The 18,631-nt window shown below is 30.8% G+C and overlaps 2 protein-coding genes across 3 annotated transcripts; one reads left to right on the top strand and one right to left on the bottom strand.

Moving 5' to 3' along the window:
• Window positions 1–578: 578 nt before the first annotated feature.
• On the bottom strand, window positions 579–5,040 carry LOC111003202 (very-long-chain (3R)-3-hydroxyacyl-CoA dehydratase). Its single transcript, XM_022273601.2, has 7 exons — window positions 4,944–5,040; window positions 4,639–4,855; window positions 4,273–4,398; window positions 3,550–3,673; window positions 2,701–2,906; window positions 2,255–2,394; window positions 579–1,176 (listed from the first exon to the last, which is right to left on the bottom strand). The coding sequence occupies exons 2-7, from the start codon at window positions 4,831–4,833 to the stop codon at window positions 852–854; spliced, it is 1,116 nt and encodes a 371-aa protein (XP_022129293.2). The 5' UTR covers window positions 4,834–4,855; window positions 4,944–5,040; the 3' UTR covers window positions 579–851.
• A 364-nt stretch (window positions 5,041–5,404) lies between these two features.
• On the top strand, window positions 5,405–18,490 carry LOC111003204 (phosphatidylinositol 5-phosphate 4-kinase type-2 alpha). Of its 2 annotated transcripts, XM_022273602.2 has the most exons (11): window positions 5,405–5,731; window positions 6,235–6,332; window positions 7,024–7,134; window positions 7,266–7,439; window positions 9,351–9,489; window positions 11,256–11,386; window positions 12,428–12,596; window positions 13,223–13,383; window positions 14,148–14,260; window positions 14,943–15,013; window positions 15,839–18,490. In XM_022273602.2, the coding sequence occupies exons 1-11, from the start codon at window positions 5,603–5,605 to the stop codon at window positions 15,959–15,961; spliced, it is 1,419 nt and encodes a 472-aa protein (XP_022129294.1). In that variant the 5' UTR covers window positions 5,405–5,602; the 3' UTR covers window positions 15,962–18,490. The 2 variants fall into 2 exon arrangements, with proteins under 2 accessions (XP_022129294.1, XP_022129295.1); XM_022273603.2 differs by lacking the exon at window positions 7,266–7,439 and having other exon boundaries at window positions 5,406–5,731.
• The last annotated feature ends 141 nt before the right edge of the window (window positions 18,491–18,631 follow it).

Raw genomic sequence — 18,631 nt, 5'->3', positions numbered from 1 at the left:
TAATGTCTTTAATGTTATTTGAAAATAAGTCACTTGTTTTTTTTTGGATCCTTGTAACTACCAAGTTATTGGTCTGGGCTTATTAGACATACTCTATAGTTTTATTCAACCATAATAAAATGTAATAGTAACTTATTTTCATGAAAACTGGATTACAGACACCTATAGCTTATTTTACTTGTAAATAACATCATTTAGGTAATACATTGCTAGGTATTCACAGTTCTGGTAAGGTAAAGAAAAAAGAAATTATGCTGTAGTAAACTTAAAAAACCAGTTTTTATTTTAAAAGTACTTGTAAATTCATAGGTCAGGTAGACAAAGCCTTAAACTATTTAAACCTTACTCATAAACATGTTTTTAGCAAGTAAATAAAATATGTATCTGATATAAAATTATATAATATATATAATTAACAGCAGTTATTACATTTTTATAAGCAGGTTATCTTGCTTCACACAATTTTTATTAAAAATAATGTTATAGGTTGATTGAAAAATATTTTAATCAAATAAATTTAATACAAAAGACTTGGCTTTATTCAATTTATTATGATATACATATATATATATTATATATTACCATTTCAATAGTTACATTTCTATCATTTTTATATAGGACCAGAGGAATTCTTAAATAAGGATGTTTCCATTATACAAATTAAAAACAATAATAGTTAAATTTATGTTTTTTAAGCATATAAACATATTTCATGTTAGATCTTAAGAAAATGTTTGAACTTTTAACTTTTTTATAATTTGATTTTGCTGGTTTAGTATCATTGCCGTGTCCAACAATGTAATATACACACAGTTACCTTTCTGTTAACTATAAATGCAGACTACTTATTTTTACTTACATTTTTTAATTATGATTTTTGGTTTAAGCTTGACTGTACGTAGTTTATGCATATGTTTCATTACAAAGAACATACCGGGAAAGGCTAATATCAGAAGGTATACCCTGAGAAAGTTAGGCAAATGGAAAGCAAAGTTCCACTCATTGGGCAAAGAAATAGTGAACTTACCACTTTCTTCAAAATAGGGGATATTTCTGAGTATGACAATTGCCTCACAGAGGATTCCCAAGGGATAGAGTGGGATCCACAGGGTATAACGAAGCCAGGTTAAGAGATAAATCTCTTTTCGGTAAAGTTGTGCTATGTAAAAGGGATACCTGAAAAAAACATATAAACAATATATAAATAATGTAATAGTATTAAAGTAATATTTTAGGAAAACCCTCCATAAAAACTAAATATTATGTTAATAATATTTAGCATACAAAATGCATAGGAGGTGCTCAAACACATTTTTTTTCCCTTTTCATCTAAGAAACACCATCTGGAAGATAAACTTTATTGTTATTGATTGCTGAAAAGCCAAATTAAAGTGAATAGGTATCAACAATAACAAGATATATATTTATATCATATTGAATTGGCGTTATGTATGGGAAGAACAAAAAGTAGATTTTTTTCAATTAATTATTCAATTAATCATAGTATGTTGTACCTTTGCTATCTATGCACTTTTGACATTTTATAGGTATTTTTTGCCTTGCAAGCAGTTATATAAATTTCAAAAATATGAAATTGTATCTGCCGGAGCAAGGTCAGGGGAGTATGGTGGATGTCGTAGATATACCTATTGGAGCTCCTCTAATCTGGTAGCAGTTTGTTACGCAGTGTCTGGTCTAGCGTTGTGGTGAAGCAGCAGTAGCTTAGAGTGATTGACTAGCTATGGTTATTTAGCAGCTAGCTTTTTCATCAAGTAATCGTGGTCAGATTTCAGAAAGTGACTTTTTCGGAGCCAATTAACACTTGGGTCATAAATTGGTTGGTTCGGCTGGGTTCAGCCATAGTGATGAGTGCTTCCCATTATCGTAGTGGATCCATTTTTTATCACAATTGATTCGATTTAAAATCCCTTCATTATTGTGCCGGTTTTTTCGATTTTCTTATTAATTGGGTACCTCCACCTTGCGATGATTCCACAATAGCCATCAATTCTTCGTTATCAACTTTGGTCTACGTTCATGGGACTTCATCTGAAGGTCGAAATTTCCAGAACGAAAACGTAACCAAAACCGTATTTCATAATATTATTATTTGTTTAGGCTTTACAAAATAAATTCTATGCATGCTAGTTACATATTCAGAACCTCAAGGTGGCAGAACTGTGTCTACAGCATACCAAGTTACAGCTATGACCTTCTTACAAATATTAATAGTGAATAGAACCTAGAATATTACCTGACAACCTCAATCAGGGTCCATATACAAAATAGGCAGAACACTACAGGTTTTGTCTGCATCCGTGGCTCAGCATCTATCATTGCAAATAATACGAACGCCCGACCACCCACTTGTAAGAATGCTACAAGGGGGCTTCCCTGAAATTCGGTAACTAGTAATAAATACTAGTACTAGAATAGTAATAAGTAGTTAAGCTCAGATTTTATTGTCCAGTTCAAACAATTTGTATGACTCAAAACTTAGCGATTAAAAAGAGTGGCAGAAAGTTATTTGCCAGTTCTTCTTGCCCGTTTTTTCGCCCATGACTTGCGAACTGGTAGTAAATGTAAATTTAAAATTAATTACTTAATTTTTTTTTGACGTACATAAGTGTACTTGTTTACCTATATGAATAAATATATTTTAAGTTTGAGTTACATAACTATTAAAGACCAAAAAATTACCTTAGTATATCGAAATAAGGGGTGCATAACTTCGAGGAACATCATTAGTTGAAGGAACTTCATAGCTCCTCCTACATGCTTATAAGTGTCCTCCACGGACGCATAATCCAGTTTAACGAATCGCACTATCATTACACATAGTATATATGTGAAGCCAATAAATTGAAACAAGTTGTATAATATGAGGTAAACCTTTTTCAGCTCTTCTGAAAAATAAAAATATATAAGCTATAATATAGCTATATATATAAGTCTATAATATATAAGCTAGCTACTTCTAAATAAATAAAATTAAGGGTGGCAAGGTACATTTATAATCATACATAAAATGGACCTTCCTTGTGTTTAAAGAGTGTGAGCTACTACATAATATCATATCTTGATATTAGAAATGGTATTCAAAATTACACATAATAAATTCATTTAATTAATATTAACTCTTACTTGATTCTTCTGCCATTTTGCAGTTCAACATAATTATTGACAGTCTGAATAATAAATTTATGTTTTTCAAAATTTTATGAGTTACTAATAATACATCATTCATACTTAATATTGTTATCTAAGAGTTGATTATGATAAAGATAATTAGCCTATTTCCTGATAGACCATACAAAATCTTTATAATGAAATTGCAATGGTTTTCAAAATATTATTAAATAGGCAACAATAATAAAAATCATTTTAACATATGCTTACTTATAAGTAATAAAATATTCTTGTTGGTTATAATATATTTATGCTCTGCACAGTTTGTTTTGTGTCGTAATTATGTGTGTCCAAAAGTTATGATCTAGAGGCATTTCAAGGCAATTGACAATATAAACATTAAAATATTCTGATATTTACCTTTCCTATATCCAAACTCTTCTTTATGCAGTTTGTCATACATCCCCGGATAATCCTTCATAACATCACGACTCTCCTCTTCACTTCCTCCATCATCCTCAGTTTTCCATTGGTCAAAATTAATCTGAAAATAAGTAAAAAGTAAACATTTAAGTTACACTATTAACTACTGCACTTTAGAAAATTATAATTAAATTTTATTTTGTGGGTATGCAATTATAATTAGAAACAATTTGTTAACACCAAGCAAGTGTGTTGGTTTTTGTTAGAACGGGTGTATATAATAAAGTCAAATAGATTTTGAAATTTAGTTTTGACTTTATTATTTTTGTTTTACACAGGACATGCAGCTCATGGATACTTACAACATATGGGTTGGAAGAAACACTCTTCTCTTATAAGCCCCTAAAGCGTAACTCATAGGAAATATCTAGAATGGCAGCTGGTTCCATAAAGAGAATGATGGGAACAGTAATCCCATGTAAGGCCAGATTTGTATAGAGTGCAGAACTGTTGTATTATATTATAGACTAACTAAGCATTCCGTTTCAGATGACTGAACATTGTTTTTTATAATATCTTGGAAACACCCAAATGACAAAAAAATTATGTGCAATACACCATGCATCATGTACATATATTATAAAGCTAGTTCAGTATTTTTGAGTTTTATCTTTAACAAAGAAAACAAATCTTTATAATATTAGTGTATATAATAGTTACCTTAAGCCAGGCAGGCTTTTGTGGTTGTGCTGTTAATCTTGGCCACCATGCTGCCTCATTTTTTTCTAAAACCACCTCAATACGATTTTCATACACCTTGACTGTAGTTTCCTGTTCATCTTTGCTCTAAAATTATTAGTAATATTTGAAGAAGATAAGGCTTCTAACTAGTAATTACTATGTTAAACTAGTTAGTTTTTTCCAAAAAAAAAACAAATACCTTGTTGAATTAGTATATAAATTTAAATGTGTTTATCCAGTTTAAGTACATACGCAGTTACAATGTGTAAGATTTGGGTAAAAAATGTGTCAGGGTATGAAAAGATATAAAAATAAACTAGATGTTTCTTATTAGAATATACTTACTAATTTGATGGAGGCAAATAAATCCATATTGAATATATAATTAGAAAATCCATGAGCACCAAACCCTTGGGCAGAGAATTTGATATTATTTTCTTTAACATCGATGTGTGGTTTTTCAGCGTTTCGCAAATCAATTTTTAACGTAATAATTTTCGACGTTTGCGCCCAATATACAAAGGGACTAAGTATTACCATTGTTGCTTCTATTTAATAATTCCTACGAAATTAAATGTTTATTAAGAATAATACAATTTTTACGCGAATAATCAACAGAATATTTAGTATAAAAATATACGAGTCAGTACCTATAAACAAATCTCTCGATCGATCGATCCAATCCCAATAATCCAAACAAGAGATTTGTTCGATTTGATTTTTCAAAGATTATCTATAGAAAAAAAAAAAACATGCAAAGATTGTATGTGAATACAGAAGCCAAAATGCCGAGGACTCATATTAATGGTACGTCCTCTATTGTTCAGCTCCTGAACTAACAACAATATATATTAATATATTTATTATATTTGTTTGTTTAAATGTACAGTTGTACCCTAACGAAATATATATAAATTGATTAACGTTTATATTATTAATATTTTATAGTATTTACTTACTAGAATTACTAAAAGCATGAATATAATACTGCTTATAGTACATAATTGCAACGAAATAAGCTATATAACTTGTTTAATTGAAATCGTTATAGGTCTTATTATTTATTTAAGTAGCTACACAATTAATATGAAAATAGCAAGTAGCAACTAGCAACACACGAAAACGAGCTGTCAAAAAGTAGTTTGGCTGTATATTCATGGGTGTCGAGTTTCTTTGAATAAATTCTATAATTTTTTTAATTCTGCTGATTCTATCAATTATGAGTGTTGTGAAAATGGTATAGATAAGCTTCTGTGTGTAAGAACTACTACTTACAGGCCTTGCACGTCTCCGTGTAAACAAATCCAAAATGTCCGTTCCTACTACAGGATTGAGTAAATTGAAAAAGAAACACATTCGTGTGAAACACCAGAAAGTGAAATTATTCCGTGCTAATGAACCTTTACTCTCTGTTTTTATGTGGGGTGTTAATCACACGGTAATATTTTTAGATTGTACAAGTTTCGCTGGTTTCATTGCTTAGAACTTGCCTTACCTCAGCATTTTTATTTTACGTTTCGGTTTTTAGTTGATAAACAGAAATGTCACTCGGCTTCTTATTAATAGAGTTTTAAAAATATTAATATTGCCTTTTATTTGGCAAATCTTCAATGATAAAATAGTAATTGTATGTATATATATATAAATGCTAGGTCAATTCTCAGGTGCCAAATATTTGTCACCTGAAACAATTATTATCCTAAATTTTATTTATTACCTTGCCTATAAAATCACATTATTCAGGAATAAAAAGCTGCTGTAAAATAAAACATTACTGATAATTAATAGATAAAATTGTCAATTATAATTATTATAGTAGTATAATTATATAGTCCACTTATGAAAAATATTAAAATTATCATGTGTGATGAATTTGATGATAGCAATTATAAGTTTTATTATTTATGAATGACTTATAGTTAAACCATTTTTGTTTTTCAGATAAATGAACTTAGCCATGTCTCGATACCTGTAATGTTACTTCCTGATGATTTCAGGGCATATTCTAAACTTAAAGTTGATAACCATTTGTTTAATAAGTGAGTATTATTTTTACTTTCATGTTATATTACTTTTTAGCATAGTAGATGCTACTATACTAATCTAGCATATTATCTTTGTCACCTTATTTCCCATTACAAAAAAAATCTTATTGAAACCACATAAAATACCCATCTTATAAAGTTAGTCTTTTGAATAGTTTGGATTATATAGAAAATCTTATATTTTCTTGTATTCTTAACTCAGAAATGATAAGTTAACTTGTTTTTAAAGTCAATGAACCTAAGATGTATGTACATATATCAAAATGAATTGTTGTTTTTCGTCTCATTATGGATTTAGAATGGTTGGGCTGTTTTGGTTAATATTTTATTTTAAAATATTTGTGGAAACTCAGCAAAGCCTTAACATCATTTAAACAACATAATAAGTAAAGAAAAATACTAAATATGACAATTGAACTTTTCAATAAAAACTGTTCTCAGCTAGGAAATATAATTAGTAGATGTAGATGCCTTCAAAATATTGTTTGTAGTAGCCGTGCATATTATATATATAATATAGTATGGGATCAATCTCTTTGGTTTTTTTTGTTTGTTGGTTGGTTGGTTTCTGGTTTAGAAAAAAAAAATTAAATTGAGTTTTGACACAAAAATATGTAGTTGATACGAAGTTCACCAGGTCATCTAGTTATTATATAAATGTTTATTTTCTACACTATTCCTGCAGAGAAAACATGCCATCACACTTCAAGGTAAAGGAGTACTGCCCTCTCGTCTTCAGGAATCTGCGAGAGAGATTCGGAATAGACGACCTTGATTATAAGGAATCATTGACTAGGTAAGTCTTTGTAAACATTTTTTTTCGCTAGGAGACCACGTGTGTTAGGCTATTACCGGAGCTGTATTTATTTATATTTTATTTCCTTTATATTTTCTCGTCCGGTTCCTACTTCCCGTCATATCCTATAGGTTTAGAAAACCAGATAACTACCTCCGCTCGAGAGCCAGACAGAAGTATATTAATAAGCTGCGACGTTCGGCCACAGCGCCGTCTGGTGTTACGGAGATGAGGAATGGACAAGAGAGCCTCCGAGATGCTTGCGATCTGCTCAAATATGGCCTGAGTATGAATCTGAGGCTGAGGTCAGCAGTTTGATTTGTAACGGTTTTCTTTTAACAGAATGTAGTGTGCCTTTGATTGACACAGCATTTCATCACATTCACGATCACCGTGTTTTGTATTTTGTTTGGGAGAAATCGAATGCTTTTTGTTATTCCGGTGTGTCATGCATTGTAAATCCTAAGGTAAACATTTTGTTCGTTATACATCCAACTATTTCACAGTAAACACGCGTTTTGGACACATAAAATCCTCTTTTATGTCACAAAGCAAAAAGCACCTAGCAATGTTAATTCTAAGAGAAGTAAGAACCAAAGAATTAAATTGAGATAATTATATTAAATAGAGTAATTTAAATAATAAAATAGTTAATAATTTCTTGACATATTTCAGTATATTGAATATAAATCAATTAACGAAAATCATAGGAAAGTCAATAAACTTCTTGCAGAACCTAGAATTATATAGTTTTCTCTTTGATGTATTAGGAATTTTAAGCCAAGTAACCAAAGGTCGCTACGGGTTAATAGCTCATCTAGACGTTTAAAATTATAACAAAGCAATACAAATTAATGTCAATTACAGAGTAGGAACTTGGAAGTTGGAACGATACTATTACATATAGTGTATGAATAAATTTGGTTCAATGAGGTATTTATTTGCTTTCGAGTCATTGAACAAAAGATTGTGTAAAATTATAGGCAGCTATGTTCTTGACCATATTGTTGGTAATAATTGACTTTTCCCCCTACGATAAAGAAACATAACCCCCCAAAGAAAAATTGTTCACATTTGAGCCTTACATTACCATGACATTACTACATCATGATGTGTAAGAATTGGGCTGCATTTCCAAAGCATGGTGTGTGTCCCTTTAATGTAAAGGTAAAATTTAATCAATAAATCAAATCGAGACTGCATATCAAGAGGTTTTAATATCACACAAAAATTAATTACGTAATTATCTAAATATCTTTGAAGCAATTTGAAACAATATCTAAAATTTACAAATAAGCCTAAGTTGAAATCTTAGGCGCATTTTAGAGGTTTATCAATAAGCTAATTAACTTTAGTCTAATGACATTATGCAGCGTCATTTAATAACTCAATAATGAACGGTAACGTAACGTAACGGAACGTAAACATAATTTGTATTACGAATAAAATGCTATACATGAAAGTGGTTCGAGCCTCGACGGGAAGCGAATTTTGTGTTATTAGTCTGAAAATAATTTTGTACTCGTTCGCTTGAATATGTTGCGCTACGCCTCTTACTATTTCTCGAGGTGCTTTCTATGGAATTTCTTTACGTAGCATTCCTGTGGGCGGCCAAGTGTTATATATATAATATGTTAGTTTGTATAATTGGTATGCCATACTGGCGCTTATAAATATAGATATACAATTTTTACAGTTTATTACACAGTTTAAAGTTAAATTTTACTTCCATGACACGGATTTAATAAGCAGTGTCAGTGGTCTGACAACTAGTGTAGGTCAAATTGTTAAGGAAGGCGAAGACGACTGGCCAGCGAATGGTGCAAACATTTCACATCAGAACTTAAGTAATGTTTAAAGTGCAATGTACTATAGCGCTGCAGAAGGAAGAACTGCAAATTGTTAACCTTATGAGTTATATGTAGACAAATAAACTGAGTAATATCGCCGTATTAAGGTATTTTTACCTTAGTCGTCTGATCACTCTTATAAGAGAGAGAAAGACTGAACTTAAGTTTAAATAACGATACAAAACTGTTCACTGTATTAATTAGACCCCTTATGTTTTTATTTAATATGTATTTTATTACAGTCAAAGATCTAGGTTTGCTGGAAAGAACATCTATTGTACTTTATAGTATTTACTACGCTCTGTATCTACTTCGCAGATTCTATCTGTTGCAGTTTTAGGTAAATAAAAATAATGTTGTCGGCAGGTCGCAGCCGATACCAGATGAATCTTCGGGAAAGTCCGGCGCCAAGTTCTATCAGAGTTATGACAGGCTCTTCATCCTGAAAACGTTGACTTCGGAGGAGGTGGAACGGATGCATTCATTCCTTAAACATTATCACCCGGTATGTCTTACTTTTTATTTTTTACTCATTTTATAAATGTTTGTCAGAACAATTTATACTCATTCTTCTTTGTTGTTTACGGCATCTTTATTGTTCTTAATGAGCAATTATAGAGAATCTTTGGTCTTCAGAAACAAATGAAAGTGAAAAATAAGTATCCCATCTGTCATGTCATCATAGGATTTTGATAGCACTTAGACGTCTCTAAATATATTTTGTGTCTAATGATATTTGGCGTCGAAAATAATTCGTCGATGCAATATTATTGAGTACGGGCGTATTTTAAGTCTGTAATGTCTTAAACTAGTAATTATTTTAATAGCTTTATTGCACGCAACGGGTATATACGGAACTTACATTTTAATTACATAATTAGAAAGGCATACTGTCTTGATTTGAATTTAATAATATTTGATTCTAAATATGGAATATATTTATATATTAATAATTTATTTAATCATTTTTACATTACTACATTAAAGATGCTCTATTAAGTAAATACAAATTACTTGTATGCCCTGAATGCGCGATACAAAACGCTAATTCAGAATTCAACGCGTTTTTTTTGCTTAGTTGTGAAACTTGACTACGAATGTAGTCAGGAAGGAAAGAAGGAAATGAGGTCTGTGCTTCATCAACAATTTTTGTAGAACGTTTAGCTTAGTTCGTTACGTTCATTATATATATATATATATATATATATATATATATATTTAATGGCTTCAATTTGTGCCAACTGGGCACAAGATACTTCAGTGTCGTGTTGATGGAGAAGGCACGAAGGAGATTGATCTGTGAAAAAAATACTTATGCGCCTAAAAAAAAATTTTTGGAATTCGATTGTTAGTTTAAAGACAGCACAGACAACACAAATATGAGAAAAAAGAGTTACTTGTCACGTGACAGAATGCTTAAAATAACATAAAAGTACTAAAGTACAGACTAAAAATGAACATTAATGAAGCTGGTTACAAAAAAAAACAAATTATATAAAGTATTTTTGATAAAAATATGTTATCTTTTCGATTCTAGTGAAATATGAGTTCTGTTCAAAATTTCCTTATTTTATATAATTGTAGATTTTCTAGAGACAATGGTTGTGAATACTTCAAAAAGTTATATTTCTATGTTTATATTTTTGACGTCATCTTTCACAGAATCTGTTATCTAATCTACTTCCTAAAAGTCAGATTAATATCTGACTTGGTGACTTAGGTATCTAATAGTTTTAAGATGGTTAAATGAAATGAATGATAAACTAGAAATTTACGGCTTTAGAATATTTTATTATGATGCACGTGTTGGAAATGTCCCATGAAATCTACCTATTAATAAATGTCTTACTTTTTAATGAAATAACATTTCTGACATTCAAATACCAAACAAAATTACCTTTCACTCTTTAGTGAGACATCGATTTGAAATATTATCATCATGGGTTTTTCGTTCCTTTTTTGGACGTCGGCCTCCTCCAATATTCTCCATTTCCCCTTATGTAGCCTGAATACTTTGTCGCGGCAGTCTTTAAGTTTTGCCGAGGTGTCCATTTGAGGAGCCTTCGCGTCCAGTCTTGTCCATGCGCGCTATGGACGGCCCCACATCAATTATGAGTGTAATATTCTAATAAATATAAATTTGAAAAAAAAAATTACGTTTTTAATACGAATGTCATCAGACCGAAGTCTTACCGCTAAGTTTCGTCTCTGGATACGTATGGACACGTATACGTATACGTACAAGTTTCTATATCATTTTTTTTCCTACAGTATATTGTGGAACGTCACGGCAAGACTCTTCTGCCCCAATATCTTGGCATGTACCGGCTGACTGTGGACGGCATTGAACATTATCTAGTCGCTACCAGGAATGTTTTCTCCAACCACTTAAATATACACAAGTAGGTATTTTTCAGATGTTTTTCCTTGTTTGTTATTCACTGGATGTTATTCATGTTGGAACATGTGCGCGTTTTATTTATGTTTTAATACGCAAGTAGGTCAAGCCTTAAGGCCTGTGTTCACTTTGTATTAGTGTAAATGATTAGTAATTGACATAGATTAGTGCAGGTAGTGTAAGTAGTGTCCAATTATTGTTTATTGGCATATAGTTTGGCACGCCAAACTGCATGGATACTCGCAATTCACTCGCAAAAAAAAAACAAGTTTCTAATCACGTTACTACGCAGACAACTAATCATCACTAATCAGTCGCTGTCCACACTTGTTTTTTCCTAATCACTAATCATCTGCAATTATCACTAATCAAAGTGAATACAGGCATTTATCGAACATCAATTACCCTTCTGGAATCAAACCTTAATGAGTTTCATATAGCTGGCGTGGACCTTATAAAATAATTGAAGTCCAATACGTAACTGAGGAATAGTTCGCAAACAGTTCGTCCGTTGTGTTTCGTTGATTTTCTTGAAATTTATTGTTTTAACCCCGAAATAGCAGGGTGCAGCCACAAACTAAAGGTTTGGTGTGATTCCTGGTTGCAAAGCAATGAGTTTGATGCGGTTTTTTTGGCTGAAGGTATTGTTAAAAACCTTATTTGCCGTTGCGGCAGGTATATCGGAAGTCACCGATATGCCTGCCGTTTTTAGATTAACATTATTTGGTGTGCAGTTAACTTTACTAAATATATTGCGATTATAAACTTTGCATCAGTGTTTCCCAACCCTTTTTGTGCATTGCCTTGTTAAATTTCGTATGCCCCCTATGTGACGTACATAATATTTTATAATAAAAAAAAAAATTGTTCTCTATACATAAATAATAAGTTTTTATAATTGTTAGACACAGCAAGTAAAAGTTGTTAAAACATAATGAAAACTCAAACTCAAATTATGTTAATAAATTTTGGAATAGCTCCCCTTAACAATCAAAGTCACTGGGATTGGAATATCCTTATATATATTTTATTACGTATATTACAGAAAATACGATCTAAAAGGGTCGACAGTGGATCGTGAGGCATCTGAGAAGGAGTTGGAGAAAGAGTTGCCAACGCTCAAAGACAACGACTTTATAAAGCAAGGTGTTAGGATCGACATCGGAGACGCTGCAAAGGAGAAATTGTTGGAGACACTTACAGCTGACGTTGAGGTATGTCAATTGTCAAATTTAATTCATATTTAAAAACTTATAAGACTTGTATATATTATTATGTTATATCTGTGTGTGTTGTCTTTTTTTTGTGAAGTCATTTGTGTTTTGGGTAACTCTGCTTAGATTAAATTCAATCCATCAAATGTATTCTCACCGTGTTAAGACTAAGAACGCGACATTGGCGGAATTGTGATTTACATAATTTACATAAAAATAAAGTGAAGTGATGTTTCAAATGTAATAAAACCATGAACAGTAGTTTTATATTTACCTCTACTTATTCCCTGAAGCCAGTCTATTTGATTTGAAATAAATAAAATACAAGAAAGAACTTCCAGTGGTTTTTAATTGTCAGTCAAGCATATATGTAAAAACATGAGTAATATCAGTATTATTATTACATCAGTGGACAATCTCTCTCTACTGAATTATACCGAAGAGTAAAGAGTAAGGGATACATTACAACTAATATACTTTTCTAGTACATAGTATACTAATTATATACCAATATTGGCTCTATATAGCCTATAAGCAATACGTGCTTATAAGCATCAAGATAAAAATGACTGTATTCTGAGGCTTAAACCAAGTATTGAATTGGATTTTTTTATTATAAATTCCAGTTCCTCACAAAACTCCATCTGATGGACTATTCCCTTCTACTTGGAGTACACGAGTGTGGTCGAGGCGAAGCGGAAGCGGAAGCAGCGCGGCAGAAGGAAGCCGAGAACGACACAGAGAATGATTCCGAGTCTGACAGCGATACTGACAATCGCCATGACAGGTGAGGAATATATTTATTTATTTTATTTTATTTATTTAAGTACATATTCCTACAACTAATCACTAAACAATATCTAAACAATAACATTACACGCAAAAGCCAAAACGGAATACACATTGAAACAGAAACATAAAGGACAGTTGTAAAATTGATTGATTAGTAAAATAGATAAAAATATTTATTTAATATGAAGGAACAAACAAAGCCATTATTAGTAATGGCCTGAGTTTTTTAAATATTTTTTAAAGAATTTATTTATTATTTGTGAAAATTCCATTCTTTGTTGATTCTTTGTCTACAGAATAAAAGGAAATTTTTACTCTCCTAATAGTTTTTATTTGGTTTGTTTATTTTGCGTGGTTAAAAATAATACTTCAGAAGTATGACCCTCGCTTGTAAGATGGTATACTTGAAAATCTTAAATACGTTTTAATTAAAAATCCCGTTATTCCGTAATTTTAACACCTGTTATTTATATAATATGAAACGATTATTCGTTTTATTTAAGTAGTTATATTTATGTTATTATATGTTTAAAGGACTTTATTTATCATTACAAAAAAAAATATTTACATGAGAAACTTAATATTGATATGTAATATATACAAACTTAATATTGAGTGCCCTCTCAATTTTAGTTGACTGTGTTCACTCTAACATGCATCTTTAATGTCCTGTTGAATTTGTCAAACACACCAATATTGCGAATTTTAGATGGTAATTGAATTTTGTTTTTAAAGAATAAACTATTTCAACTATTTCAGATGGGGTTTCAACACACCACCAGATAGTCCGCGGGGCTTCGGTCGTCAGTCTTCTCTGCGATATGAGGGCATCATACCGGAACTGGATATCTACGCCATACCCAGCCAAGAAGGTAAGCTCGTGAAATAGAATCTTCCACTTTTTATGTATGTGTCTGTCTGTATGTTTGCCATCTAGGTTAGCATTTATACAATGTCTTTGAGTTCTGGTAAACACGTTGCCATGGTAACTAACAAGAGCTCAACGATTTTGTAAAATGGGGTTATTAACATTTATAACGTTCAAATGAAAAAAAAATACCATAACGTATAAAATGCGTTGTATAATAGGTAGATCAACATTTAGCTTACCATAATTTTATTTTATATTGTATATAAATATCTGTTCTACAGAAAAAAAATCTCGTTTACCGACTTAAGATCAAACCAATGGATCACTTCTTAACCATATCCTGCTCAATTGTGCCTTTGTAATTCTTGTATTACTTATTCTTTTGTATTGCATCGTTATTCATAAATCTGAGTTTAGCTATTTAGTTTTTAGATTATTTCATTATTTTTTTGTATTATTGTAGAGAAAGGTGATAATATATTTTTTATATAAAATTTGGTTATGCACTGGCACTTTACCCATCATAATTTTTTTTAGTTTATTTTTTAACAGCCCGTTGCAGCCACAATTATTCATTTGTCTTAAATGTAACGAAGGGTAAATAAATGAAACACCGAAAATTATCAGACCTAAATGAATGTAAATATATTTCTTAATAACTCATTTGTGTTTTATTGTTTCAGGAGCACCAAAGAAAGAAATTTACTTCGTGGCGCTAATTGATGTCCTCACGCATTATGGAGTTAGAAAACAGGTATTTATTAATACATTATTAATAAGTTTTTAACAACAAACTGCTGCTATTTTCATAGAGATAATATATCACTTGTAACTTACATTTACAATGAGCAGTTTTGCCTAGAGGTATGGGCGTGTGAACATAATCCCCGAACCACGGTTATGCACCAATGGTCTATGTGCGCCTTTAATACACACTATTGAAGAAAACTATTAGGAACCTTAAACGCATTAAGTCTCCTAAAAAAAATTCACGACACACAAAATGTGTGGTTTTGTCTTAACCAAAGGTTTTACCACCAAATTTAATAACTATGTTTAAGAATCTGACATTTCAATTGTCAATTTGTTTTAAGTAATAAATCAATGTCAAAATGAAATCTTAACAATCACAAATTAAATTAATTACATATAACTAATCTGTATGCATGTTATGTATGCTTTAATATTTTCTTTGGTTAACAGTATTAACACATCCTTAATAATAAATGTTTGTTGATTCTACAAAATCACATTTCTACAAATACTTTTCTACATCGGATTCTATCGGTAATACAACACTAATCAATATCAATAAGAAAATTGTTTAAATTGTTATAGTTTGATAGTAACCATCTCGATTCCTAAACAAAAAATAAAAGTATGTCATTTTTGTCAATAAATTAAATGGCGTGTAGCTTATAAAAATAAATAATTACTATAATAAACTTTGTTCAAGACAAAAGCCTTGGTTTGACTATACCACGCGCGTTCTCTGTCCGCACAGATTTTCGACCTCTATATGAGAAATATATGTAGAGTAGACGTCCCTACAGATCTTTATTTATATTGTCTTTTACAGGCGGCAAAAGCGGCCAAAACGGTAAAGTACGGCAGCAATGTTGACGGCATATCGACCTGTGACCCCGAACAGTATGGGAAACGCTTCATCGAGTTCGTAGCTAAGGCCATCGAAGGGAACTAAGTACAACGTCGGTAATTTGTGCCTCTTTTAGTGCCAATGGGTGGGCTTGATGTCATCTGTCAATGTCAGCTGTCATAAAACGAATGTTTGACTATTTACTCTATGAACTTTGTTTATTTACGACTATGCAATATATATAAATATATGTATACTTTACCACTGTTTACCATGTATACGTTCAAATTTATGGTCATGATGCGCCCAACATTGTTTCGTTTTATATAAAATTTCGTCAATCATAACTAGATTCAAGAATTTCACATATGGCAGTTACTTGTAACGAATATAACTGATTTATGGATAAGAAAATGCTGACACTGTGTTTATTAGTAAACATTAATTTTGTTGGAATCGCAGTTGATTATTTTGGATAAAGACTATTTTGTATTTTTATAGTTTGCTAGAATTTTTGTTAGGTTCCAGATGGTAGGGGAGTTATCAGGGTGTAGGTTAGCGGATTGAGCACTAAAAGAGGTATGATCTTTTTCAACCAAATATCTGTCTTGGTATGTCTAGGAAGTGTTAACTAATAAAGCTTCAAAAAATATAAATAATTTATAACTTCTAGTGTGAAAGTAATTTTTAAAAACAGTAAATACTAGAGGCTGTTTCTAATTAATTGTTAGTAGCATTTTAGAGTGGGTAACACTGCGATTCGCACAGTTCCGCTAGTTAGTTACATATTGTAACAATTTTGCCCGTGTACGTGATACTATTAACTTATACTTACTTTCTATGTATGTATGGGAATTGTGAAAATACCTATAATAAAAGATATAATACCAAATGTCAACTGTCAATGTCAACTGTCTTACAGTTAAAGGAAAGCGCATTGCGGTAGCGAAATGACGCCGAGTTGCTAACTCTAAATATATAAGCAAAGTTTTACTGTTCTATTAACAGAAGTTATAAATTGTTCCAATTTTTTTTGCATTTGGTATACGTGTCTGGATGATAAGCCGTTAAACACCGGTTTTTTCTCAAAATATTTTGGATTATCGAAAGTGCCATAAGGTATAACACGAGTTTAACACGCAGTTAGTAATACATATTTTATGTATTGTTCCAGTTAAAATTTGACTTTGATTAGCTAATTTAGTAATTAAAATGATCATGATAATTCTTAAATGATAATATTTTTCGATTAGGGTACCAATTCATCTTTAGGCGAAAATATGTATGTGTGTATAATTCAACGACAAATTCACTAACCGATATTGATGATTATTATAGATTATGAAATCGATAACATTCAGTTGTAATATGTGGTGCCCTGTATAAATACATTTTTGCGACATTTTGTTGTTTTTCAAAGCTCAATGCAGACGTGCAATATTAATTGCGTTTCGATTTAAACACATTTGAACTGATCTTGCACATTTGCAATATTTTCCTAACTCGTTGCTAGCTGTTATAATGTTCCGCTATAGGATAGACGCTGAGAAATTTATAATTGTTAAATTATCTTTAAAAATTCGTGTTGCGAGAAGTAGTGGAGAATGTGGTACCATGGGATGTAGGAGTTAAAAAAACTGTTTAAGCGCCATCTAGCGAGATAAGTTTTTGTTGCATCTGAGAAAAAGTTTAAAGTCGTTTTTTCCTCGCATGTAGATTGCCTTACTTGAGACTGGCATAAAGTTAAAACTAATGCCATAATACAACCGTTTCGTGGTACCAATTGAGAGATAACTTGTCTATATTGAAATTGTATGTACCGTAATTAAACGCTATAAATGATAACTTTGCCAATATTATTAGCTTAGTCCTTCTCTAGTGTAGTCGAAATTAATGTAAGGTTTTTGTTATTTATTATTCTAATGGGAAGACTTGGATTGTTATGGTCTACGTGAATATTAGGAAATAGTAAAGTATTAAAGACTTTTGTTGTTTCCCTAATTTCGAGGTCTTGATGTTAGTATTAATAAGTTGAATTCACATATTATGTCCATATACCAAAAAATATTACTTCATTCATATAACAAGAGATCAGCACATACTTTTCTTGGATGATTATATGGAAAGCGTTGTTAATTTTGCCAATTTCATTTTGTGGATTGGAATATACCAACCGATATCATTACAGAAATACGTCAAAAATGCACAATTTGAATGTTATCGGCTCTATGTTGTATGTAGTTTTATGTGCTATATTATTTTAATGGGCGAAATCAGACTTATTTATTCCAAGTAAAGACATTTGTGTCGGAAAAATCGTCCAGTGTTGTAGTTAAAGTACTCAAATTAAATTATTGTCAGTTTATTAATTTTAAAAAGTTTATTAAAAAATCATGAAGTACTTTTGTTTTCAACTTTACCTCATAGAGTTGAATATTGTATTTGACTATGAGTTTTTTTATATAAAATGATGTATGTAAACTGCAAGGTGTCAGGATAGTAGTATTTTATAAAATAGCTTTGCTACTGTTTAATTATTGTAATGTTTATCCTCTAGTCTCAATCTTGTAAAGACAATGTATAAAATTAAAGAATTTAATTTTTTAAACATTCGGTTTATAAAGTTTCTGTCAATTTTTGTTTTATTTATCACCTATTCCATTTACCTAATTAAAAGCTTTTGTTTTATTTTTCCTACTGAAATTAGGAAATTTAATTAATTCAGGAACATCTTCAATACTTTAATAGTGTTGAATAGAAACATGTTTTATAATT

This window comes from Pieris rapae, chromosome 5, assembly GCF_905147795.1.
Source record: "Pieris rapae chromosome 5, ilPieRapa1.1, whole genome shotgun sequence".
NCBI classification, from domain to species: Eukaryota; Metazoa; Arthropoda; class Insecta; order Lepidoptera; family Pieridae; genus Pieris; species Pieris rapae.
This window is presented reverse-complemented; position numbering and strand designations above follow the sequence as displayed.